The 26150-nt window shown below is 39.2% G+C and overlaps 1 protein-coding gene across 1 annotated transcript in view; it reads right to left on the bottom strand.

The window, feature by feature from the left end:
- Positions 1-5341: 5341 nt before the first annotated feature.
- Positions 5342-26150, bottom strand: part of EFNB2 (ephrin B2) — a 46847-nt gene continuing 26038 nt past the window's right edge. The window contains exons 2-5 of the mRNA XM_004382933.2: positions 25465-25748; positions 8046-8138; positions 7237-7350; positions 5342-5730 (exon numbers count right to left, since the gene is read on the bottom strand). Of these exons, the coding sequence (XP_004382990.1) occupies positions 5342-5730; positions 7237-7350; positions 8046-8138; positions 25465-25748 (880 nt within the window). The remainder of the gene's footprint in view (positions 5731-7236; positions 7351-8045; positions 8139-25464; positions 25749-26150) is intronic.

The following is a 26150-nucleotide window of genomic DNA, read 5'->3' on the forward strand; positions in this document are numbered from 1 at the left end:
TTTTTTTTTTTTTTTTTGGCCGATTCTTCTCTGGGGTAAGTCCAGAGACTAACAAGAAGTAGTTAGCCAGCTAGTGATGTTTTAATTGATTTTCTTATTTTTATTGCACACCTTCATCACAGTGTTTGAAAGGGCAACTGTTCTGCCAGAAAGGGAACTGCCAGCAGCTAAAGCTAATTTGGAGCCTGGAGAGTCTGCCAGCAGCTGGCTGGGAAAGCACCTGATTGATATTGTGGGGATGTTCCAACAATGGGCTTACCTTTCACACACACCAACCAGCACTTTGTTACACAACCTCTGTGAGAAAGTTCTGTTCCTGAGATTCCTTCTGCCCTTGTGAAAAGACTAACAAATGGACACATTTTATTTTTCTCTTAGCTGAGCTTGGCTTACTCAATTTGGAAACTTTGATTTCAAAGACAAGTAGAAACAATGGCATTAGGTTATTTGGTAATTTAAAATTATAATGTTGTTAGTTGCTGTGGAGTTGATTCCAGCTCCTGGAGACCTGTGTGTACGTAGCAGAACTGCTCCATAGGGTCTTCAAGGCTGTGACCTTTCAGAAGCAGATCGCCAGGCCTGTCTTCTGAGGCACCTCTAGGTGGGTTGGAGCTGCCAACCTTTAGACTAGCAGTCGAGGGAAATTATAATTGGGGCCACAAAATTAAAGTTGAAATTGCAACTTTGCTGTTGTTCTTTTTTTTTTTTTTTACACAGACTAGTAATCAGAAGTGCTCTTGGTAAGTAGGGTATTCGGCTTAGTTACCAGGCTATAAATTGTGTCCCTGAATTTTGATCTGCAACCGAGGAGCAGTTAGGTGCAGTTCATGCCAGAACAGATGAAACCAAGATTCTAGCATTGACAAGTAAAACTAGGGGCCTCTAGAGAAGTTGTTTTTGTTTTGTTTTATGGGGGACGGAGAGTATTCATACAACAAACAAGCACCATCCTGGGTGGGTGCTGCCTTAGTCCTTGGTTCACAGACCATCCTTTTATCAGAATCTCCCAGACAGCTTTCGAAATATCCAGATTCCCCCACTTCCTGGAGGTGTGGCCCTGGGCAAGTCACTCTTGGCTTGGAAAACCTGGCTCACTTCGTCACTTCAGGGGCCCTTTCTACCTCCCTACCTAAAATAACATCTCACCCTCTATGGTGAGGAGTAACCTGAAATAACAGAGATTTTAGAACTTCGCCACAGCTAGCAGCTGCTTCTACTGTGATTACAACAGATCACGCTGATGGACGAAGCACCCCTCTGGGTGTGGGGTTCTCACCGTCTAAAGAGCTCCCCCAGAAATTCCAATGGGCTTCACACTGTGAAGACCACAAGTGGCAGTGAAAACACTCACAAACTTCAGGATAAACAATGCTCGAAAGACATGGTCATCTTCTCAAGGAAAGAGGGTATCTGAAAATGGGACTAAATGCACTGTTGGCCTCTGGCTTGCCCCAATCCAGTATCACAATATTTGCTTTCATCAATGTCAAACTTTTACAAAGAACGTCAGATTTTTTTTTCATTCCTCCTGGGATAAGATGAAGCGGTGGATGGCAAACTGCTTTGCTTGAATGGAAACTAGATCAATTTGGGATTAATTGTTAAGAAAGCAAAAGTATGTTTCCCTCCTTTTCTTCTCATGGCTAACTTCGTAGGTGATTCTTCCAACTGTGCAGTTCAGGTGGAAATAGAAACATTTTCTGTTCAGGATGATTAGGATTTTATAAAACTTTATTGTAGAATATTATTTGGGAACTGTGAGGGCAGTCCTTTTATGGGGAACCAAGGGGTTCATATCACTTAACTGAATATTCATATTACGTGCATGTCCTAATTTGAAAAGTGTGTACCCAAAGCTCCGTGGACGGAAGTCTCTGGGTGACGGCGAGCAACTACAGAGAAAGAGCGTAGAAGGTAAATGAAAATAACAAAAGGAAAAAAGAAAAGAAGAGAAAAAATGCAAAGAAAAAAGAAGGAAAGGAAAATACTTGGAAGGCACTTTATCCATAGGAAAAAAATATTTTATTTTTTTAAGAACAAATTCAGTTTGAAACAGACGTGGAATGTGACTTCACGGATTTCATTTTCTAGGGGGCTAACTGCAATGTGGAACTAAAGCAGATTTAAAACCTATGACAGGCTATTAAAATAAAACAAAGAAAGAAAAAAATATTTATAACTCAAGCATAATACTGTTACTTACAAACTGGACAAAGAAATTTTAAATAAATATTCATGGTACATAATTACGGCACAAATATGCAGCAATCTGGCAACCTTTTATACCATTTTTTTCCTCATTACAGTGCAAAGGGGAATGGCACTGCCTTTAAACAAGCTGTAGCTAAATACATTGCAAAATTCAGATTTTATACAAAACATCTTGCTTAGACTTTATAAAAAACCACCATTGCTCTATGTACACAATCTGGGTAAGAAAAGCCATTTCTGTCTCGTTTTCAGATGTATTTTTTTATTAAAAAGGTGAATAAGGCTACTGTAACACCCCAAATCCATATACAGTAAAATCTGAACCTATTTACAGCATCTTCACTTAAACAGGACGGTGCAAATTCCAGAGTCAGGTGACTAGGGATGATCATACAAGAAGGCATTTACAGTAACTTTCTAAAGCTGAACCAACTTCAAATAAAGGGACAGTTGGTAGATTGTCATATTCTGCACCAGACACAAAACAGACACGCACTACACTTCTCAGCTGGTTGCAGGGAACTCCTCACCAATTCATCTGATTTTTCACAGTTTAGTCTAGAAACCAAAACGTAGCCAACCGATGATACATACATTTGATCCATTAAAACCAGACTCACCATTCCCCATGTTTTCCCCTTCTTGCCCCTCTCCCCATCCTAAAAGTAATTTCCAATGGTTTACAAGAAACTCTTGTATGAACGTACATATAGGAGAGGTTGGGGTGATGGAAAGAATTACATATGTACTGCGGTTGGTTACCACGGCAACCCTCCACAGAACTATGATATCGATATATATAATATATATTGTAGATATATATTATACATATATGTACACATGTATACCACACACCCACTCATACACACACACACACACACTTTGGACCAACATCATTTTCAGGTTCGGGAAATAGAGAAGAATAATTTCTGTGACAACTCATTTTTACAGGTACTCACTGTAGGTCTGAGAACCTTCAAATGCTGTTGCTACATTTTTTTCCCTCCCAATTCAGAAAGCAAAGCGTTACCATAGTAACAGGACTATGTTAAAGATGTCTATTTTGCATAGCACATAAAAAGTAGGTTTCCTGTTTATTTTTTAAATTTTTTCCCCGGAAGGGAGGGAGTAGGGGGGAAGGAGAGGAGGAGGGCAGCTAAACTTTCAGCTGAACCCCCCTCAGTGGGACCTGCTGGATTCTAGCGAACACTTCAGCCTATAAGGCAAGGGAAAACACAACGCAGAAAATAAATGCCGGAACATCTTGTCATTGTCAAACATGTGATGCAGTAACACCGATTTCCTGGTATTTTGGGGCTTGTATTTCCTAGTCCACGGTTATGTGAGATGCCTTCAGAGGACTTCGGTATTTTTGTGTTTGCGTTCATTATTGTTAATTTTGGAGTAATGTTATTTTTCCCAGAAGTCGCCGTCCAATTTTTTTTTTTTTAAAGCACTGACAGTGGGGACCACTTAATTGCCACGAATGAATTTCACATCTTCTGGGCTGTACTCTGTGCAATCTTAAAATATATATTAGTAAAAATCTTTCATTTTATATCCCTTGTGTTCTATACACCTATTATAAATACGTCCTAGCTTCCTTCTCCCCCTCAACATCATAATTTACTTCAGTCTTAAGGACTCTCTCTAAGAGGTTTGCCAGATGTGCTTTACTTTGAAACAGAGCAGCGGGCAGCTTCGGCCTCGGTCACAGTACCTACCCTGCAGCCCCCGCAGCACAGACGGCACCGCCATAAACCAAAGTGTCGTAAGGCCAGATATGGGGGGGGGGGGAACAGGGCGCTGAGGGGCGGGGCGGGGATCTGACCTACCTTTTCTACATGAGAATTCTTCAGTCAGTCAATGATGATGGAATTACAGCCTGCTTGACCTTTGGCTTTTAAACGGCTAGGTCAGATTTGGCTCTCTGCTATTCTCCTAAATGCTTTCTTTCCCTGTGTTTAATAACATGTGATAAGTATAGCAGCTGAGTCTGCTTTAAAAAAATCACCCAAAGCAGACTGACTTTCCTACAGCCTGAGAGCTGTTTATCTTATTGCCAGTACCACAACAGTCCTGCCGAAGTTATCATCAGCGGCCCTAGGCTCCGTCCAGCCCAGCCTGTTCCTCCACCAACAATACCCCTTTGTTCCGCGGGAGCAACCAGGCGGTACTATTTTCCTCTGCGCATTGCTATTTGATCCAGCGAATCCCTTCAAACGCACCCCCACCCACTGCGTGTGCTGTCGTGTCTCCTCGTCGCCTCTGACATCTCAGCAAAACCAAAGTGCTGTGCTACCTAATCGTTTTCGTCGTCTTCTGATGCAGACGCAGCAGCAGCGATAAACCGCCAGCGCAGTCAGCAGGCAGCCCTTTCCCCCGCCCCACCCCCGCCCCCCAACTCTTCCTCTCGCCGGCTGACTGCCTAGCTTCTGGCTGGAAGGCTCCTGATAGCAAACACCGCTTCTCTAAACTCATCACCCACTCAACGGTAGCTGTTGCTGCAGACGGATGGAGAAGGGAACTCCCCGCGTTAATGTCCCATTGGTGATGCAGGATGGAGAGAGAAAGGGGATCTCATGTGAAGGACTGCAGCGCCCTGGACAACAGGAGGAGGGTAACAGTGATGGACTAAAAGCTAGAGATCTTTAAAAGCCTTACTTAGCCAGAGGTCTGTGTGACAAGTCCAGTATGCACCGAGAGACAGAGCCACACCGAGGTGGCAGAGACTGCATTTCCAAGCGTGGCATCCCAGGGTACCTTCCCAGGATGCTCGGAGCTCTCCTGCCCACCAACCACTCTGTCTTCCCTTGGTTTTTGTATCTGCCTGAATTACTGCAGCACATGGCTTAGAGGATGATACATGTAACAAGAATACAGCAATCCGAATGGGTATCTTCTACACACAGTCTTCCAGCTTTCAGTGAGTACTTTTATTCACCAAGGCTGAAATTCTACAGACTAGGGTCAACTGTCCAGCTCATCAAGGCTCTTCTGAGAAGGAGTGTTCCCACTCCCCCACTGTGCCTCAGTCAATTCCAGAGCACAAGGTGTCATCAAACCCTCAACCGGAAGCATCCGAACAGTAAGTTTCCTCTGGGAAAGCTAAGGTACCAGCAGAGTTGCCTCAGACCTTGTAGTAAATGTTTGCTGGGCTCTGAGGAGGCATCTCCTGGACTATGTACACAGGATGCCCATAATCCCCACTGACTTTTTCATAGTGAGGGCAGAAAACACTGTCTGCAGTCCTTAGTGGGATGATAATGTCACTGGGCTCCGAGCCATTGTTGTTGGCGCTGCGCTTCGGCGTGGCTAACGTGCTGAGTGACAGTGTGGTCGTGTGCTGCGGTGAATGCTTTCTGTGTCTTCTCCGGTACTTGAGTAAAAGAACCACCAGAGTGATGATGATGACGATGAAGATGATGCATCCTGAAGCAATCCCTGCGAATAAGGCCACTTCGGAACCAAGGATATTGTTACCAGAATGTCCGGCACTGTTGCCGTCTGTGCTAGAACCTGCAGAGATGCAAAGAAGAACGGAAGAAGAAAAAGGTTATCACTGTCCTGAGTGCTGACAGGCTATTTTTATGACCCTCCAAAATGTGAAAACTTAAGCAGGACCAAAGATTTAACTGGCAGCCAAGCTCTGACAAACCAATTACCTCCTTTAATAGCTAAAAGCCAATGGCAGGAGTCAGCCATCAATATGAAATGAGATATCAGGTCTCTAGGTCTGCCTTTAATGCTGCTCCCAAACCACATGGTTCGCTTTTCATGTATCATCATCCATCAACAGCACGGACCGGCTGTGACAACCAGTCCTTGATCTCGCCTCATCTTTTAACCCACGTTAGCTAGCCTGAGGCAACAGCAGGGAGACAAAAAAGGAAATAGCCGATCTTCCAGGTCAGTTTGGAGTGCTCACGGTGTACTTGCTCTTCCGCTTTCCTTCAGATACAGTGGTTTCCTATGAATCTTCAAACAGCCTGCCTTCTGAAGACAAGCCCTGCCTACTGGCAGAACAGCTCGAGAATGTAGAAGGAGTAATGGGACCTGGGAAAATGTTCCACTCGTACCTCGTTTGTATTATTTGATTTACGCTTAAAGTATATTTGGAAGGCAGCAGAAACTTTCACACGGAGCAGACTGCCAACCCAAATGTTAAGCACGAAAAAATTGCCTGGCATCATTATATTATCCATTTACCAGTTTGTCACAAGAATTTGACATATCTTGTCACTGAAAGTTAGAAATAACAACTTCCCTCCTTGATGCTTAGAAAGAGATGGAATGTTGCTGCAGAGGCTAAATTCACAAGACTACCAACCACACATACCTACAGATCCTCAACACAGAACTGCTGACGCCGGCTCGACAACTACCATATAACAAATTCATCTCACAGCAACCAACACAGAGCTGTTGGTTCCAAGATGTTAAGAAAATGAAGTGAAGCGACAGTCAATTTTGCATGGTGTTCTAAACTTTTGTCAGGGATCACTTTAATATTTTATTTTGCACTGAAAATAGGAAAAAAAATTTGATGCTAACCATCTGAAAAAAAATGCCATTAAGCCATTATGCAATATTTTAAAATGTTACCATCTAAAACTTAGAAGAGGATCAATTAGTCTCTTTGTGGATTAGATATAATTAGATGAGAGATTAGAACATTAATTATATATACATTAACATCAGATTTAAGCTGCTGTTGAGAGCCAGCTTGATAAAGTATCAGCCAAGAAAAGAAGGAAAGAAAATAACTTTAGTCTGAGGGAGTAGTGTTAATAATTGGCACTTAACATCTGATGAATTTTACTCTTTAGAATCAAAGACTTTCGTGGGAATGAATTATTTTGCTCTTACTGAGTGTAATTAGTAACAACTAGCTGAGAGCAAAGATTACCTACTTCTGTAACTACCAGCTAATCCTACCGGTGTAAAAATACTTTGACTTTGTTCTACCTCTTGAGATACTATTTTGCACACAGACCTACAAACACACAGCTCATGTTACTATACCTGGATTTGGTTTTACAAAGGGACTTGTTGTTGAGCTTCTCCCATTTGTACCAGCTTCCAGTTCTGGACGTCTTGTTGGATCATTATTCCTGGCTGACCCAGCAGAACTTGCATCTATATGAAAAAGAAATGATTAATTACAGCACAGACATCTGATATTTAGCTTTATGAGCTGGATATATATCTCAAGAAGCATGAATAGCAATGAACATAAGCTTCTTTATGCAAAGTACTGTGAGATATAAGAATGTAATTTTCCTTTTAAAACAAAATGGTTATACTAGTTTTTTCAGAGGTTTAGAATGTGAGGCCATCTGTGGAAACTATAGGGATTCTTGCATTTGGCAGGCAAAGCATTGCAGATGACATTTCAATTTAACTGAGCAAGTTGATTGACTACTACACCAATTTCTAATTAGAAGAACAGTTCTGCACAATAGGTTGTCTATATGTGAAAAGGCACAGTGAACTCTTCTGTAGTCAAAATTCACAAATGAGCAAAATGGTAGAAACTTAGTTTTCATTCTGGCTCTTTTAGTTTTGAACCAAAGAGATATTTTCAGAAGAAAAATATATATATATGGCAATAGACATTCTACCTGGCTGACCTTTACTTTTAGATCTCCAATAAAAGACGTGTATTACACTGACTTGAGAAAATCTGCCAGTGGCTCAGGATGCACTGAAGGGTTTGCTTTCAAAACTAAAGAGAAGAGTGAATGAAGGTGAGTGTTATCAACATTGGCTCCACACTAGCTGGGGGCTAAACCCGAGCACAGTGGCTTCATGAAGCAGCAGATGGTCTTTACCTTGTCCAACTTTCATGAGGATCTTCATGGCTCTTGTCTGGCACACCCCTCCCTCCTGGTTATCCAGGCCCTCCAAAGACCCATTTGATGTAGCTGATTAAAAATAAAATGGACAAAACAAAAAAATAAAGAAAAATCAGGAAATCAATAAGCCAAGTTTACATGAACATGAAATGCCTGAAAACAATTTGAAAAATAAGAATTCACTCTTACTCACAAGTTTTCTGAATGTATGGGATGCTGAAAGCCAAAAATAAAACAAAAAAAGAAGAAATAAAGAAAAATGGATACTGTAAACACTGCTGTATGTATTCTATCCGGTTTCAATTTACTTAAGCACTTTCTCCTTCCTCACAATTAACTGACATAGTATTATTCTATAGATAAAAGGGGCGGCATCTTCCAAAAAAAGCCAACTATTTCGGGGCCAAGCTTAAAAGAGCAAAGTAGTTAATACAGTAATTTTAAAAAGTGGCTATCACCACACAACACCTGCTTCCTCTAATACAGACTTCCTGTTTCAAGAACAATTAGCTTGATGCTCCCTGCTTGTCAAGCATCCAGGTTCTGTAAACAGTAAAAGCAGAGCCTCCCAAAACCCTTTTCTTCTTTCTTCAGCCTTATACTTGCTTAAGATGTATACTAGAACGTCCCTTTGGTTTGCTACAATTCAGGTCTTCACATTTTGAAGTTTTGCTCCATCATTTTGTAAACAGGAAAGAATGACTGTGTTATTATTACTCATATTGCCCTCAGTCAAACTCTTCAACCAAACCACCTGTGGTAGGAAAACTCTAGACTGGTAGAGTGGTCACCCACACGTGCCCACGGCTCTGTTTCAGTACTGTGGCAACCCTGAAGATAGGGTGAGGGCTTTTGGCAGCCACTGGTCTCATATTCAACAACTCCATTCTCTTTCCACCTCAGCAGTGAGGGGCAGGTGGAAGGGCAAAACCGTTTTACCATTTTCAGTATTTTTTTTTTTAAACAGGTTATGTTCTTCTCTATTAAAACCCATATTCTGTCTCTTTAGGGCAGCGAGTTCTCTGAGCAGTTTCGTAACTAAAGCTGTAAACAGACGGGCAGCCAGAAACTTCCCTGAGGAGCAGTGTAAGTTCCAAGGAGGGAAAAAAAGGTGCCGAGTGCTAGACATTTTCATTCTTCTAAAGTTCAAGGGGCAAGAAACAGAAGTGTTTCATATACATCTCCGCAATTTAAATCATTTTCTACTTCGATTATCAAAGTCTTGTCTACTAACCTTGTACTTTCAAAGAGATTAAAAGACAGGCAGACTTTCTGGTAAAAATAAATTCAAAAGATATTCCTTGAATGGGATTGTTTGTTTTCCATGTGGCAAGTCCGCAAACAAGTTCTATATGCACTTGTAGTAGAAATATGCATGTCGTGGATATTTACATTAACTAGAAAATAAGGCATTTATTTACCCGTCTTCGTGCTCCTGAATTACTGACTTTTACTTTCACTGTTTTCCTTAAAAACAACAGCTGCCTCTTCTGGGTATAAATATTTCTTTGCTTATCTGAGTGCTCGCTTTAACCTCACGATCATATCTCACTCTTCTACAATTGCCGAGACTACATTTCTCCTGGGAAACTGGAACGGGGCAGCACTTCAGTGAAAACTAACCCATTCCGCTACACCAAGTTCCTTCCATGTGATTCTAAAATTTGGGGTCCATGATATTACACAGGAGAAGATCTGCCAGTGGCTCAAGGTACACTGAAGGGTTTGCTTTCAAAACTAAACAGAAGCGTGAATGAAGGTGAGTTTTACCAACATTTGCTCTACAATACATATATTTTGTAAAAAGTAGACAGTGCCCTCCTACAGTGCTCAGTTGCTAAGAAACTGATGGGCAGGTAAGTTAAAACAAATTCCTACAAATGTAGTATGCTTCTGTGAATCTAACATTATTTTCCCCCACTTCCCCATTTTTCTCTTCTCCAAACATGTGCTTAAATTTCAAAGTATCCTTTCCTCACAAAGGCTTACCATAGCACTGGTTTCTATGAGCAGACGCTATTTCTGAACAGTATCAGAGCAGTGCTATAACCTACAATTATTCTTTAGAAAATTTTAAGTTGATCTTTCATTAAAAATAGGACACTTCTTTGTACAGAAAATGTGTAAAACTGATGTCTTTATTCAGCTGATGGTTTCAAATTTTCGTTAACTTAATTCAATCCCCAATGTTTTCAAAGTCACAAACACAGAAATGTGCCCAGGTGCATAAGTGCGCCAAAACTCAGAGTGAAATCACTAACTTTGCCTTGCTAAAAACTTTTAACATTAAGTTGACAATTGATAAAAACTAAGATCTGACAAGTAATGCAAAGAAAGAAAGGGAAGCATATAGATTTGTTTATCTGGGGGAAAAAGGAAGTCAAAGATACTGGTCTAAAAAAAAAAAAAGATTAAATGAATACCAAGACAAGGCATAGCAGAGAAGTGTCACGGGTAAATATAATTCCAAATCATATCTGCAGTGGTAGAAACTACTGAATGGACCACTTTTATTTTGTTAAACTGGATTCACAAGAAGTGCACATAATTTGAGTGGCTGTTTCAAATTTTTTTTAATTTGTAGGTCAATTCCTTTTCTGAATTATCAATGCCTTTGTGCTGAGCTCCCTAGGTTTACCCAAAATGATGTCGGAGCAACCCAAAAATGTACTCTTCTATATTCAAATTAAGTTGCAATCTATAATTTAACATCCACAGACTATAACAGGAGGGAAGTTGATCTGTGGAAGAAACTGCTTTGCATTCTTTAACAGTTGAAACTTTTTTATTCCTTTGTAAGGAAAGCCTGCAAGCACTGGCGTTGAATAAAGGAAAATCTATAGATGCCGCCATTCCAGAGTTCTTCAGAAGTCACAGGCTACTGCTGGTTTGGGAGAGGGGGGTGATGAAGGGGCAGAGGAAGGCAAAATAGGGCAGAACAATTTGAGTGACAAGACAGATTTTCTGCTACATTCCAGCCTCTGCTGCTTCTCCCTGTAACTCAACGACTAACTTGTGAAAGTTACTGAAAGATTGAAAAATTAATTACCATTGCTAGTGTTAAAACGGCACCTGAAATACTCAGCTGTTTAAAAAGAGGCTACACTTTACAATACTGTAAGATGTTCTACCATAGAGCTTTTGCCCTAATTCAGGAATGATCTAAGCTGTCATGGAAAACCCCATTTTAAGATATTTGTATCACTCGGAACTTCAGTTTAGCACACAGAAGGTAAACTTTACACAAGTATAAAATACTTCTGAATGATTTCAACTCATTTTCTGCTTGGTCCCATAGTGAAAATTACAGTCACTCTAATTTCTCTCTTCCCTACTCCATACTCATCACAGGCTGTCGTGCTCATTCTGGAGCCCCTCTTGCCTGGAGCAATGACACAGTCAAAATGTTCTTCACGGTAAGTGATTGTTCTGATGGTGCCACTTTACAGGCAGTGGGCTCCAAAATAAAACCACAAGATCAACATTCTGATTTCTGCAGCCACGGTCACCAAGAAGCCTTTAAAAGGCTTAGCAGCTTGATTTTGAAAAGTAACAAGGAATTGCCAATGCTTGGGAATAAAATCTATTTCCAACCCAGGAGACAATCCTGTAATTATTTTTATTGTTGATTGGACTGTATTAGAGATTTTCAACTTAGAAAAAGAGTACAAATAAATTGCTACCTCTTTATGCTTAGATTTTCTTTGTATCTCTCTACCAGCATTACCTAATGCAGCCACAATCATAGTACTGCCAAAGGGATGAAATTGCATTTAATCATTTAGAGACAGAAAAAAATAACATTGTTATACCTAAGCTTTTAATGCCCAGACATTTCTTCCCCCCTTGGCCTGGGGAAAAATAGGCTTTAATAAAATTAAAAATTACTAGAAGAGTTTCTCCATCTAGTTGGAAAATAAGTTTAATAAAGATTCATGGGCATTTTATAGCCTGTTTTTAAAAGCTTTTGCTTCGAGATCTAATTACACGTACTAAGCATAGTGAAATCACTATTAGGTCCCCCCACAGGGCCTGATTTCCAGTGGGTGGAGAGCATTGCTCAGCAAAAGAGAAAGAACCCCGAGTTGACACTACCTAAAAGTTCTCTAGCACATCTGAAAACCACACAGCCAAAATCTGAGGTTTCTCTTTTATTTGCCTTCGAACTTATCAGCAGGTCTCACTCCCTGGGAACAGTACACTGGTTATCTGAGTAGGAAAAAAGAGAAACCGTTGAAAAAAACAGACTAAGAGGGCAAGAATATTTCTGGCGATGTTTTTTCGACTGTCCCCACGGAAAGGAAGTAATATTACATTTTAACATGTCTTCATTGGATCGTTACTGCTCCGCACCCCAGGAGGCTAAGCTGCTGCACTGGATCTTGGCTATTTCCCCTTCATCGCATTGGTAACATTGGGCTAATCAGATGGAGAATTAACCTGCTGGATATGTGCCGATACAGGGGTCTCTTTCACAAAGAGACTGGGAATGAGGGCAGTACAAAAAATCCTACAGGCTGATAGCATCCCTGTGAAGGAAACTTTTTTAGGTTATGATGGAAAGAATGAAATATCAAGATGTACTAACACTATAGGGGGTTATTTCAAAATACTTAAAGAACTTAGTGGTATGGGGGATAAACATACTGGGTCAGAAAAGCCCCAAAGTTCAATTTTCTAGTTAGAATAAAAACCTTGTCTGGTAAGACTATAAAGCTGTACTTGACATAATTCACTCTTATTTGATTATGAAACAAATGGCATTTAAATAAGCCTCTCTATCAACATCATCCTCTACATGTACTATTCTTTCCCACCATATTATTACATGCTAGCCCTGCTGATTTGTAATTTCTTAGGCCTGCTTTCCTACCCAGAAGAGAATAAACAAATCAGTCTCCTTAAGCTCAACACAGATTTCTGAAGAACTAGAAGCCTGTTATCTGGCAAACCGAGAAATTTTTAAAAAAGCATAATCAAGCGAAAAACACAAAAAGTAATTCATGGTATTAAAATAAACATGAACACAAACTACATTACAGTTTTCTTTTCCCAGGGCTATCCAACATTTGGGTGTTTCCTCCCTTCTCCAAAAAAAAGAAAAATGAAATGAAATGAAGTATGTAGTTGAAAACAAGGAGGCTGATGAAAATGTAATGACAATGTGAACATACAGTCCAGGAAGCTAAGATCTAGCTACTTAACTCCCTGACATCAATTGAAATTCAAAATACATGATGTGAACTCAAAATAGGTACTACAAAAACAGAGATCCAATTTCGAGAACTCAAATTAATGTAGTGCAATTTGAGGATCGCGGTTATCTTTAAGATGCTAATGTAGAAGGAGAAAAGTTCTACAGACAACAAGTTAACATCCAACAAGTACCAAATATAAACGCCTTTTGCTTTAGAGCGAATTAGTAAGTACTTCTGAGATTGAAACATAAAACACGCCAAAAGAAACAAGTAAAAATTCATTTTTACTTCATCCAACCTCTTTCTTTTTGTGTTTTTCTCTGTGGATTTGTAGTGAAAGATGAGGCGTACACCCCATTATGACGTTCCAAGGGCCTTGCTATTTTTGTTCGGCTCCAGTATTAAAAAAAAAAAAAAAAAAAAGTTCAGCATTATTTTAAATCACATAGCATTTCATCCCATAATATCAAAATCTGTCTGCCTTATCTAGGAGCCAAAATGTCATAGAATAATTTCTTTAAATGGCCCCATTTGAAGGGAAACAATAATACAAAGGAGAATACTTTGGAAAAGAAACACGTATCCACCAAAGCTTTTTTTTTTTTATAATCACCACTTGATGAGATAGCTCTCACTGATATTTGATTAACTCTTATTTTTGTGTGTGAGGAATAGGCCATGTTCTCAGCTAAAACACTATACAAACTAACAGTGATGTAGGATGTGTGGGTTTCATGTCCAAGGAAACATTGTTCAAGTATGATATGAAAAGTACTTCAATTAAAATCACACTTGCTATGGATGTATTTAGAAAATTTAAAGCAGTAAGTCATGCACTCGGAGCCCTGGTGGCGCAGTAGTTAAGAACTCAGCTGCTAACCAAAAGGTTGGCAGTTTGAATCTACCCACCACTTCTCTAAAACCCTATGGGGCAGCTCTACTCTGTCTTATAGGTCGCTATGAGTCAGAACCAACTCAACGGAAATGTTTTTCTTTTCTTTTTTTCCCTTTTGATAAGTCATGCACTGAGAAGTAACAACTGGCTTAGCCTCACTGACTTCTACACAACACTATTAATTAGTTTCTTCACTATAAAGACTGATTTGGAAAAATGAATTCTAAAATTGAGAGTCACAATTTAGACCTTCCTCCTATTTTCTAGCATGAAAATATTACTAAAGAGACCATGTAGCAGGTGTAAATGGATGCTCCTGAATAAAGTGGTACAATTTTATTCTCTCGATTTCATCATGCTCATCATGAACAATGATAGGGTATTCTACTGACAGCTCAGAAATGAGAAGATGAGTTTTAAAAAATGTAACAACTTTGAAACAGTTCAGTAAGCTGACTCTGTTTGTGTGTTCAGTAAAAGAATTTAATGACATATACCATTTAGACACTTTCACCTGGCAAGAAGAGAATGGGGATACTATGTAGAATTGAGTTAGAATGTGCCCCCCGTAACATATGAGACTTGGACTTGAGGGAGGTCAGCCTATACACAGAATACTAACAATATCAAGTCTCAAATACCACATTTACAACATAAGAATTCTATCGTATCTTATTCATATAACCTTTTAACCATTAAAAACTGTATGTAAAGATTAAGTAACAATAAGGATGCTAGGGCCATAGTTATCTTTGATAATACAGTCTTTAAAAGTTACTGATAACATACAACCAGAGAGGTCCATGGGTGGAGCCAACAGTTTGTGCTGGACTACTAACCTAAAGGTTGGCTGTTTGAACCCACCTGGCAGCGAGTACCACAGAAGAAAGGCCTGGCAGTCTCCTTCCATAAACACTGCAGCCAAGAAAACCCTACAGAGCAGTTCTACTATGTAACACATGGAGTTGCCATTAATTGGAATTGGCTTGAGGGCATCGGGTTTGGTTTTTTTGGTTTTACATACAACTGGAGTCAAAAAGATGGGAGAGGAAAAAAGCGGTGCATATGTGAGTGTGTCAGTATGCATGTGTATGTGGGTGTGTGCATGTGTTCACATGTGGGGAGTATATATCAAGGAAAGAAAGACCCTCCAGGCTCAATCCAATATACTGATGCTTTTCTGAGAAAGATCAAACAACAGTACTGACAATGAAATTACCTGCCCCTTTTTCTACTAGAGGTATGCTTAAATGCATGAGATTATTTATGGAGTGGTTTACTTTATTTCCCCTCAAACTATTGCTTGCAATGCCTTGGTGTCTTCATTTTTAATGAATTGTGTTGAGGAAAAACCTCCTTTTATAAATCTAAGATTTTATTGCTAAAAGTTATGACGATTTATACAGGTGGAATCTCTCATTAGGTAAAAACATTTCAACATGGTATCATTAAAAAGCTTTTCATCCAGTATGCTTTCAGGCAGTTTTTCTCACTGCCACAGTGATGTAGACAAAGTTAACATAGTGAGCATATGATAGTGAACAGTAAAAGAAAAAATTACCTTTGTATACAAGAGTCAACCTTAATACAGGTCAAAACGTACTAAGAAAGAGGAATTGTGTTTTAAAAATAGGTGGCCAGATGACCACTTCAATAGCACTGACTAGACTTACATGAAAAAAATAAAAAGAACAGTGTGTTTTAAAGATAAAACAGAATTCCCTATTGTCTATATCAGCTCTGTTTAAGAATTCAGATTTTTTAAAATGAGACATGACGATCGACAAACAGTGATCATTTCTAACGAAAATATTCGACACCATGAAGAAGCATGTGTTTGAGTGAATTATTTCTAGCACACAATCCACCCCCTGCCCCTGAGTTTTAACAGTCTTAATCATTAAAATCTCTTTGGCGCAGAAGTGGGAATGTCTAGAGAAGAAAGGGCAGAGTAAAAAGTTCATACGGGGAGGTGGGCACAACTCACAACGTTCTTGCTCATTCTCCTCTCACTAATTGCATGCAATGATATTAATGACCCAGTAATTGCGAGACCCAGTGGCATTGAAGTGGAAAGCACCCAGCTGAGGCAGAGTTCATCACTGGGTGGTAGGACTTCACCAGTCACAGCACTAATGTCTGCTGACAGGTTAGAATGTAACACTTCAGATGAGAAAATGTGCCACTCTCATGGGCTAACAGTCTAGATGGACAGGATGGTATCTGCTTTGACCATCTAAGACCAGCAGTAACCCACAAAAATGTGCCTCTGGTCTGAATTGGCCCTACAGATGAACCTTTCAGGGGAGATGTTCTGGCCTCTAAGAATCCAGGGCAATTTTCCACATTTGTTTCAATAAAAGAATATCTTCATCTCCTGATGCAGGCACATCAGGCAGAACAAAACTGGGCCGTATCACTAATATGAAAAAGCCATTTGGGTAACACTACTCTCTCTTAGCTACACATAGCCTGGCTTCTCTGTAATTTGATCAACTATGCTTCTGCCAGAGGTTTTGCCAACCAACCAAACCAATAAACAAAACATTGTAGAACTTGTACTTGACTAAAGAAATCTGAAGTTTTCTTATTGCCTGCATTTGTGTATTTGGATACAGAGATCTTTATTTTTGCATAATTTTGCTATTTAGCAAAATTACATACTTTCTATTGAAGGGTTCAAAGTACTTGACAATGTTTTAAAAACACAAAGTAGCACAGTCTTATTGGAATGCAACTGAAGATTAATAGATTAGTACATCTAAACAAACAAAAAAGGTCCCTTGGAGGCACAAGCGGTTTACGATTATCAGCTGCTAACCTAAAGGCTGGCAGTGCGAACCCACCCAGCAGCTGTGGCCCAGAGAACTGCTTTTGTAAAGATTACAGCCAAGAAAACCCTACGGAGCAGTTGTACTCTGTAACACATGGGGTTGCCATGAGTTGGAATCGACTCGGCAGCAACGGGTTTGGGTTTTTTTTTGGTGATATCTAAAAAAAAAATCAGAAGACCTAACAAATTGCTATTATAAGCACATTTTCCCCAATGTTCCTTCCTCCTTTCCTACTACAGAGTCTCCGGGATTTTCTCAGTTTACCTCTGGGGGCATAGGATTGCAAGTTAGTTATGTTATGTAACTATGGCACCACCTTACTCCCAGCACATTTGATACAAGCACAGAGTTCATCAGGTGTCAACACCTCATGAGCTGCTTTACTGTGGCTGGTGGGCACTGTGACTGGTCACAGTAGGAGGTGACATCACATGCTAACAACCCTGGTCTAAGCGCCCAGCAGCTCTGCTCTGGGTGTGGGGTCAGACACTTCATGGCTATGTGGACTGTACTAAGCTACTCACACGTTCCACATTTTTCTTCTCTCACAGCATTAAGAACACCTCTATCACCAGCAGTGTCTCAAATATCCAAAGTGACATCCTGTATGTGAAGGCCTCACCACTTCCATAAATGATCAAAACATCCAGCCTGAGATTTTGAAATTTCGGAAACAAATGTGTAACTCTTCGGAACTATAGAAGTAAGTCTTCCTCAAGTCTTGTTAAGTTTGCCTATTCCTTTGGCTATTCTGTTTCATTTCACTTTAAATTTTGATCCTCATGATGAATATTTAAAGACTATTAGAAAAGGAACAAAGGAACTTTTTTTTTAATTGCTTGTACTAGTGGCCCTGGTGGCACAGTGGTTAAAGTGCTCGGCTGCGAATCAAAAGGTCAGCGGTTTGAACCCACCAGCCGTTCGGCAGGAGAAAGATGTGGCAGTCTGCTTCCATAAAGATTTACAGTCTTAGAAACCCTATGGGGCAGCTCTACTCTGTCCTATAGGGTCCCTATGAGTCAGAATCGCCTCGACGGCAGTGAGTTTGGTTTTTTTTTTTTTGGCTTACTAGTTCTCCAGTATTGTTCAATTATTTATAAATCTAAGTGAACTTAACAAAAAAAAAAAGTTCTAAATAAAGGTGCTAGAGATATTAAGATATATTTTATGAAATATTAAATGCAATTTTATTCTGAGCAAGTCCTAAATAATTCTGTTTTTCTAGGTCATCTCCCTCATGTCCCATTTGCACTGACATCTGCTTTGTATGTAAGTTCCTTTAGTCTTTCCTGCTCTTTCAACAACTCCCCATCATTTTAAGAATCAGAGACATCTTATTCTTTCACTGATTAGTCTGGGTACAAGGAAGTGGTACTCGAAGCACCCCTGTCTCGCTGTAAATGAGATCTGGGTGACAGTATTTCATGCGAACAAAGAGTCTCAATCTCAAACAGCCTTATCCTCTTTGCATCTGAAACCGAGTCAGCTGGGACCAATATCTCAATGGCCTGCGAGCCAGAGGTTTCTCAGCACAATCTCAAGTTAAGCAGAAACTGAGACTTTATTCCTTATGTAAAGAACTTAGCTTTATTCATATTAAATTCAGCAAAGAGGAGTCTTACGGAAATACTCTGTTAGAGCCTTCAAATACAGTCAGAAATTGACCTAAGGATTTCACATTGTGTTAAAAAAAAAAAAAAAAATAGAAGCAACGCTTCTAATTATCAGGCTAATGGAATAATGTGCTTTTCCAACTTGGTCACAGTGGCCAGGCAATCCTGAAATGCATTTTCTTTTCCTCCAGAAGAACGTTTATACTACATTAGGATGCTACTGAGATTATCAATAAAAAATGCAGCATTGTCTTTGTGTAACAGCGAACTGAGAGAAAGTCCTGGTAAGATTGGTTAAATGGAAACTGGGAAAAATGATTACATGTATTTGAAAGACTCCTCCCCTGTCTGTCTGTTTTGGTCTTAAAAAGGATCTGCGAACAAGCTCAGGCAACTCCAGGAACAAAAAGATACATAAATGCCTGTTTCTTGGTAAGAGAAACCCAAGGACAAAAGAACTTTTATACCACTGAAAGAAGACAAAGAGGGACAGTCTTATAATTAAATTATGCAGCATTACTGAAACTTGTAAATTCTCTGGAGTTTTATTTTACGGATGGTTTTCAAATAAATGATACTTTTTGAACCCATTTCCTGGAGCTTGCAGTAAAGCCTAGGTTTGCCTTTAGCCTCTAACTCACACTTCCTGCACTGCTCCGAAGTTAACTCTCAGCTGTACTTACTTTGTGTCCACCCCAGAAGTAATCACTTCACATGGATTACCCCATTTAAACTCACACCAACCCTGTAAGATAGGTACTATCATTATCCCATTTTACAACTGAAGAGACTGAGGCTGAGACTGGGCAAACCATTCTTCACAGGGGTGTTAATAAACCCAGCTCTGTGAGACCCCATTAATTACCATGTTAATCTGCTGCTGTAGCTGGTGTGTGGATATATGTCCTTCCAACATCCAGCCGTGCGGTATTCTGGCAGGACTTTGACAAACATTCTACTACAAGGATGACAGTTGTAAGTTAAAAATAAAAAGGTGTTAAAATGCTTGAATTCGGCAATTACACCAAAGGTATTAAACGTATATCCTTATACCTAAGTGAGAAGACATAACTGGCATGCTGATGTTGCCGTATCACCGAACTCGCTTATATTTAATGATGGAAATGTAGCTTTTACTACATTTCTCATACAAAAATCATCCACAGAAATAAGCACATAATCGCTTCACAGAGGCCTTACATTCTTGTATATTCTAAAGGAAACCTATATGGAAAGGATATTTGCAAGCCCCCATAACTATATAGCTAGGGAGAGAGATCACACCACATCGGTGTATTTCAGTACCACTAACCATACAGGCTCCCTAGAAGTAACCAAATCAAAAGCAGAAAACAAACAAAAACTCAAAAGGAAAACAAATGCATATATACTCAACAAAAATACATGCAACAGAACAATAGTGCTCTTCTGTTTTGATTAAGAATATTGTTTCATTATATTTGTGGAAACATTTATTTATTTTGCCATCTTGCTCAGAAGGAGTACCTTCCTAAAAAAATAGCAAAGCTGACTATGGATCCTCCCAATTATATATACATATATATATATATAAACCCACTGCCATTGAGTCAAGTCTGACTCATAGTGACCCTATAGGACAGAGTAGAACTGCCCATAGGGTTTCCAAGGAACAGCTGGTGGATTCAAACTGCTAACCTTTTCGTTAGCAGCCGAGCTCTTAACCACTACGCCACCAGGGCTCTCAGTCTCTCTCTCTCTCTATATATATACATACATATACATATAAATTGCTTTAGAGAACTAACCTAGTGAGAGTCTAAGAAATGGTAACTCATTCAGATACCAGTGATTCTCCAGGAACACGTCACCAAGGCATGCAACGTGACTGGGTGGCTCTGGGAAGGACTGCAGTGCACACTGCAGGGTGAAGGTATAGAACAACCTTAAAACAACCAATCTTTAGAAATGGTGACTTTCAGACTATGCTCGAAGACCATTTCTTGGCTGTCTCTACCACAAATCTGCAGCGAAACAATGCAAAAGCCACAGAAAGCTAAACTGGGAGGTGCTCATAGAATACAGCTTTCTTTGTCTAACAGCTCTGTCGCAGCCACTGTTCACTTAAAAAGTATCTACCTGATACAAGTCATTTTCCATCTCTGACTCACCTATTTTTGGTGGTGCGATGAAAACCTCTTTGTAGGTATTTTGCAAGATTTTACGCTAAGGATGGATAGCCAACCCACAGAATCCTCATAATGGATGTTGCAAAGGGCCAATACATCAAAATTGCTGACACATTCAGCTCTGGTTTGTCACCTCTAGAAAGAAATTGTAAACCAAGCACAGACAGTGCCCAAAAGAAAACTTTGTAATACAAATATGAGTAAAGGCTGGGAACATGGTTAGGAATGCTCTCCCAATATTAATTGGAGTGTTTACTATCTCTAAGACAGAGCCTTCCTTGAAGATGGGCAACATCAGAACAGATAGTTATTTTGGGAACTTTTTTTTTTTTAATTTTTAAAGTAGTAATAAAATAACTACACCCATTCATCACACACCAACTATCTCATTATCTGACATTTCACACTTACAACAATAGTAAAAAATCTATCTGACTATTTTGCACAGTAACAACATACATCTGGCAGTAACAAATGCTGAGGTGCGAGGTGAGAGTAATACTGGTTGTGATGGTTAAGGTTATGTGTTAACTTGGCCAGGCTATGATTGTCAGTGGTTTGGCAGTTATGTAATGATGTAATTGGGCAATTATGTAATGATGTAGTCATCCTCCATTTTGTGATGTGATGTAGTCATCCTTTGTTTTCACATTATGCCGATTTTTGCATTACAATCTGGTTTTTAGAATCTAAGCATGTTGATAGTGAGGAGTGGGTGTGTAGGTTATCTAAAATGTTTACTGTGTTTTTAAGGCAATTAAAGACCTGAATGTAATGAAGAACAGGGGACTTTTTTCAGATCAAATTGTCTTAACATCCCCACCTTTGGATCATTTAAAGATTAGGAGGTTTTATTATGCAAATTAGACTGAGAGCTAATTACTGAAATAGGTCACTCGAAAAAGTCAATTCTAAACAATACGAAAACCCATATACATCATTTTGCCACATGTCAAAGCAAATCATCATCTATGAGGAGAATTAATGAGGATGCGTATCATTCTGCCATATCATTTCCTAAGGGAATTTAATGGATACTCGGTAGGTTTAAAATTAAAGTTTCAATTAAAAATTAGTTTTTACTTCTACAACTTAAAAATGTGATGACTATATTTAAATCTTGTAACACTATAAATCAAATTATATGTCTTCAAGGAATTTACAGCAGATTGTGTCCATTTCAACTGGAGAAAAATGACAATAATTAGAGACTCTATATTGGATTTGTATGTTTCCAATCACAAAATGACTTCAAACTGGAGAAAACCTCAATCATTAGCCAGAAACACAACAACAACAAAAGCACTTTCTAGAGAAGGAAATTAAAGTTCAAAGAAATAAAGCGACTTTCTCATTAAGCTCAGGCAGCAGGATTAGAACCCAGATTTCTGGACTTCCTGCATAGTGCTTCTCAAACATTGTTTACTGAGGGAATCATCTAACACCATTCAGTAAGATGGCAATTGGACCATTCCCTACAGGGCAATCAACCACTGTTCCAAACTATTATTTCTCTTAATCCTTCCCATGAAAAGCAACCAGTATGTAATAATGATGTAGTTTATAATGATACTCTTGGATGTGAAGGTACTTACCAACTAGATACTAAGTTTTGGAGTCAAACACGCATAGTATATATTGTAGTAACTTAAATATTAATATCTACTATCTCAAAGTGAGTCAATGATTTGAAGTGTTAAAAATATACTTCTAAATTTGTGCATTTTCCCTCATGCTAGCTAATACAGCACTATTTTATGAATCTACCAATATCAAAACGACTACCGTCAAATACTTTCTTTCTTCTCAAACAAGAGAGCACAGAGTGTGACTCGTGTGTGTATGTGGTGGGGGATGGCGTGAGTGTGTATCTGTGTGATCATCTGATGTGGAAAGCAGTGACTGCTAAAAATCTATTAATTGTTTTAGTGCCCTGGCATTCTTAAAGCAGCAGTGGAAAAGTCAACATTAATTTTTTAAGCGATGTTAAAAGTTGTTCTTCTCATCTCCCATTTCCTTTCGAGGGAAATCTTTATGTCGATGAGCTTTGCTGTAGGGTAGGTGAAAAACTGGCTTCTAAAATTTCTCAGGTATCTGAAATGCCTCCCTATTTCTGTAAGGTAATGGGGAAATCTTTAAAACCCTCTGTTCAAAGTCTCAGTGGACTTCTCGGCAAAGTTCTGAGGCCTGGGCCCTTTACCCAGCCGTGTGACAGTCACTCAGCCAGCAATGTTCAAACAGCCCCTCATTGTTTCAAACTTGAAATCCTGAATTCTACTGTAAGAAGGATTCTTTTATCCCAGGCTATTACACGCTTCTGCACTGTAAATTGTAACTTTAAGGAGAGTTCTGGAGGCCAGAGTAGCTCAGTTACCTGCTAATGAATCTGTTAATGGGGTACAATGAATTTTTTTTTAAAATAGAAAAATATGTCATTACTGTGCAGATTAATACCAAAATTATAAATTAAATGGTGCTTCTAAATATAAATTCGTCATGTATAGGTAAAAAGTGGTATTAAATACTATATTAAACAAAAAGTTGTTGGTAAACCATTTACTTATCAGCATTCTTTGCATATTATTTCAGACTGAAGGCTAAACCCATAATCTTTCCTGAAATTCCACTGGCACCCAGTGGAACTTAGAATACGCAACATCATCTTTATTAAGCCATAACTAAAGTAAGAGACAAGAATCTGCTTAGTCTATTGACCTACCACCACGGAAGGGCCAACTGGTGGATACAGGCTGCAGCCATGGCTTTAGCAGCATAAACTGAACATCACAGACACATCTGATACTGTATATTAAGTCTACTCTTCAGGCACCCCCACCTTCCTTCTCCCACTCCACCGGGGGATGGGGGGTGGGGCATTAACCTTAATGAATTCATCTGAGGTCAGTTTCTATTTCCTACAAATGTTATATTGAACATTAGAGTCCCAAGTAAACAGTCTTATGTAAAAAGTCCTTAAAAAAAAAAAAAACTAAGTTATGCTTAGAAAATCTTAAGGTTTCTATTTTACCTAGCAACTATTTTATATTTCCAAAGATTTCGCTATTATTTTGGATACTTTACACTTCACCATTCACTCCTTCTGCTTGTTTCATCTCCCAGAACATGTTTATTTTCACTTTTATGATAATTATTCCTTTAAATGTAACATTTACCATTTTCTCTTTTTCTTTGTTACTTGTTCTCAGTAGGTGGCTCTCTGAGTATCAGGTTGGCTTAGAAATAGGTTTTCAGTCCCTGTGACATTTCAGGTTTGCAGCAAAAGGCAACAAGATAATTCGATGGCTCTGACGATCTTTGTTTCAATTACAAATGCAGTTAAAAAAGTAACATATTACTGGGTGCTACATAAATACTCAGTGAATTACTGATTTTGTGCTCTGAACAGCAGGTTGTTGTTGTAAGGTGCCACCGAGATGGTTCTGACTCACAGCAACCCTACATACAACAGAATGAAACACTGCCCTGTCCTGCGCCATCCTCACGATCGTTGTTATGCTTGAGCCCATTGTTGCAGCCACTGTGTCAATCCATCTCATTGAGGCTCTTCCTCTTTTTTGCTGACCCTCTACCTTACCCAGCATCATGTCCTTCTCCTGACAACATGTAGCTTAGTATGGTAAGAGGTTTCAATCTTATGACCAAGAGGTAGGGGGAGCCTAGCTAGTAGACAGCAGTTCCTTGTTCCCTAATGAACTGAAGTCTATGGTAACGAATGAAAAATTAAACCAAATTATGAGTATAATGTTAAACCAAAAAGATTTGTTTAAAAAAATATTTCATTGCTTGAATGATGTGAACAGCCGTCCCAGTCACCCAGACTTCACTCTGACAAAGCCCTGTGGTCCCAGGACCAATCCTGGCTTTCTGTCAACTCATACCCTGCCTGGTGCCAGCACAGGACTTGCACACAGCAGGCATGTGCGCTGGGTGTGTGCGTCACCTGACTTCTCAGCCTCAGGAGTTAATACTAGCTCAGATTACTTTGGGATATGACCTAAAGGATGCATATTACCTGCTTCTGAAACAATGTGTCCAATTATTAAATAGATGGGTGGGGACAGTAATTCATTGAGCAAACCCAAGTCTTGGCTTATTCTAAATCTGGTTTTAACGTGACCGTGACCATGTATAAATGCAGTCTGTCAGTAATCCCCATACTTTGAACCTTTGAGCTCCATCGTCTAGGGCTTGGCAACTTCATGAGGAAAGGGTACCACATACTACTTTGTTCACTGTTGCATCCCTAGCACTTAGGCACTGTCTGTGGCACAGAGCAAATACAAGATGAATGAGTGAATGGATGGTTGAATGGATGAATAGAAAAGTCATTGCACAAGATTTACCTTTCAAAACCTCACCAATGCTCCTTAAAAGTGGTTTTGTCACTAGAAATGCTGAGTATATTCCTATATATCCATTTATTTCAAATACTACAAAGACTCTAGCAGGATTTTCCCCCTTCGGATACTTATATGTAACCAATACTGTTAGCACAGGGTCACAAATTCAATTACGGTTTTCTTCGGAAAAAAAGGTGAACAATTGCCCAGCAAGGATTCCCACCCAATTATTTGCCACAATGATAATTTTAAGGAAAGAAAAATGGATACAAACCTATTTAGCTTATCCTAATTTCTATGAAGCAAATGAATAGCGTTATACTTACATATAATGTAATAATCTTTGTTCTTCTGAAATTCTAGACCCCAGAGATTAGGACTGAATTCTTGAAACTTGATAGTGAACTTCACGTCCTGGTCTGGTTTGGCACAGTTGAGGAGAGGGGTATTTTCCTTCTTAATGGTGCATCTATCTGCTTGGTCTTTGTCAACCATATAAACTTTATAGTATTCATATTGGCCAACAGTCTTAGAGTCCACTTTGGGGCAAATAATATCCATTTTGTCTCCTATTTGTGGATATAGTACCAGTCCTTGTCCAGGTAGAAATCTAAAAGCATAGGAAAAAAAAAAGCCATTCAGTTGATAAAAATGAACAGTATTAATGATGATTCCAACACAGCTAAATAACGTCAATAATCCCAAGCTACAATTTTTCAGATCCACAATATTATTTACTAAAAGTATCTTCGTTCACATCAACATGGGATGAACGTATTTAGGAATTAAGCTTTAAAGAAAAAAGAAAGAAACCACTCTCTTGTACTCTAAGCAATAGCTGATCAGTTGACCTGCTGCCATTTCTTCACCACCCCCTCGCCTGTCATATTTCAGTAGCCCTTTGTGAAACTCTACAGTAACTTTTCCTCTGCGGTGAGTCAGACCTTCCCACCCGTTTGTTATTTTGTAACTATTGGCAGCTCAGCTTCTTGGGCATGCCACACAGAGACTT

This window comes from Trichechus manatus, unplaced genomic scaffold (genome assembly GCF_000243295.1).
Source record: "Trichechus manatus latirostris isolate Lorelei unplaced genomic scaffold, TriManLat1.0 scaffold00102, whole genome shotgun sequence".
Lineage (NCBI taxonomy): Eukaryota > Metazoa > Chordata > Mammalia > Sirenia > Trichechidae > Trichechus > Trichechus manatus.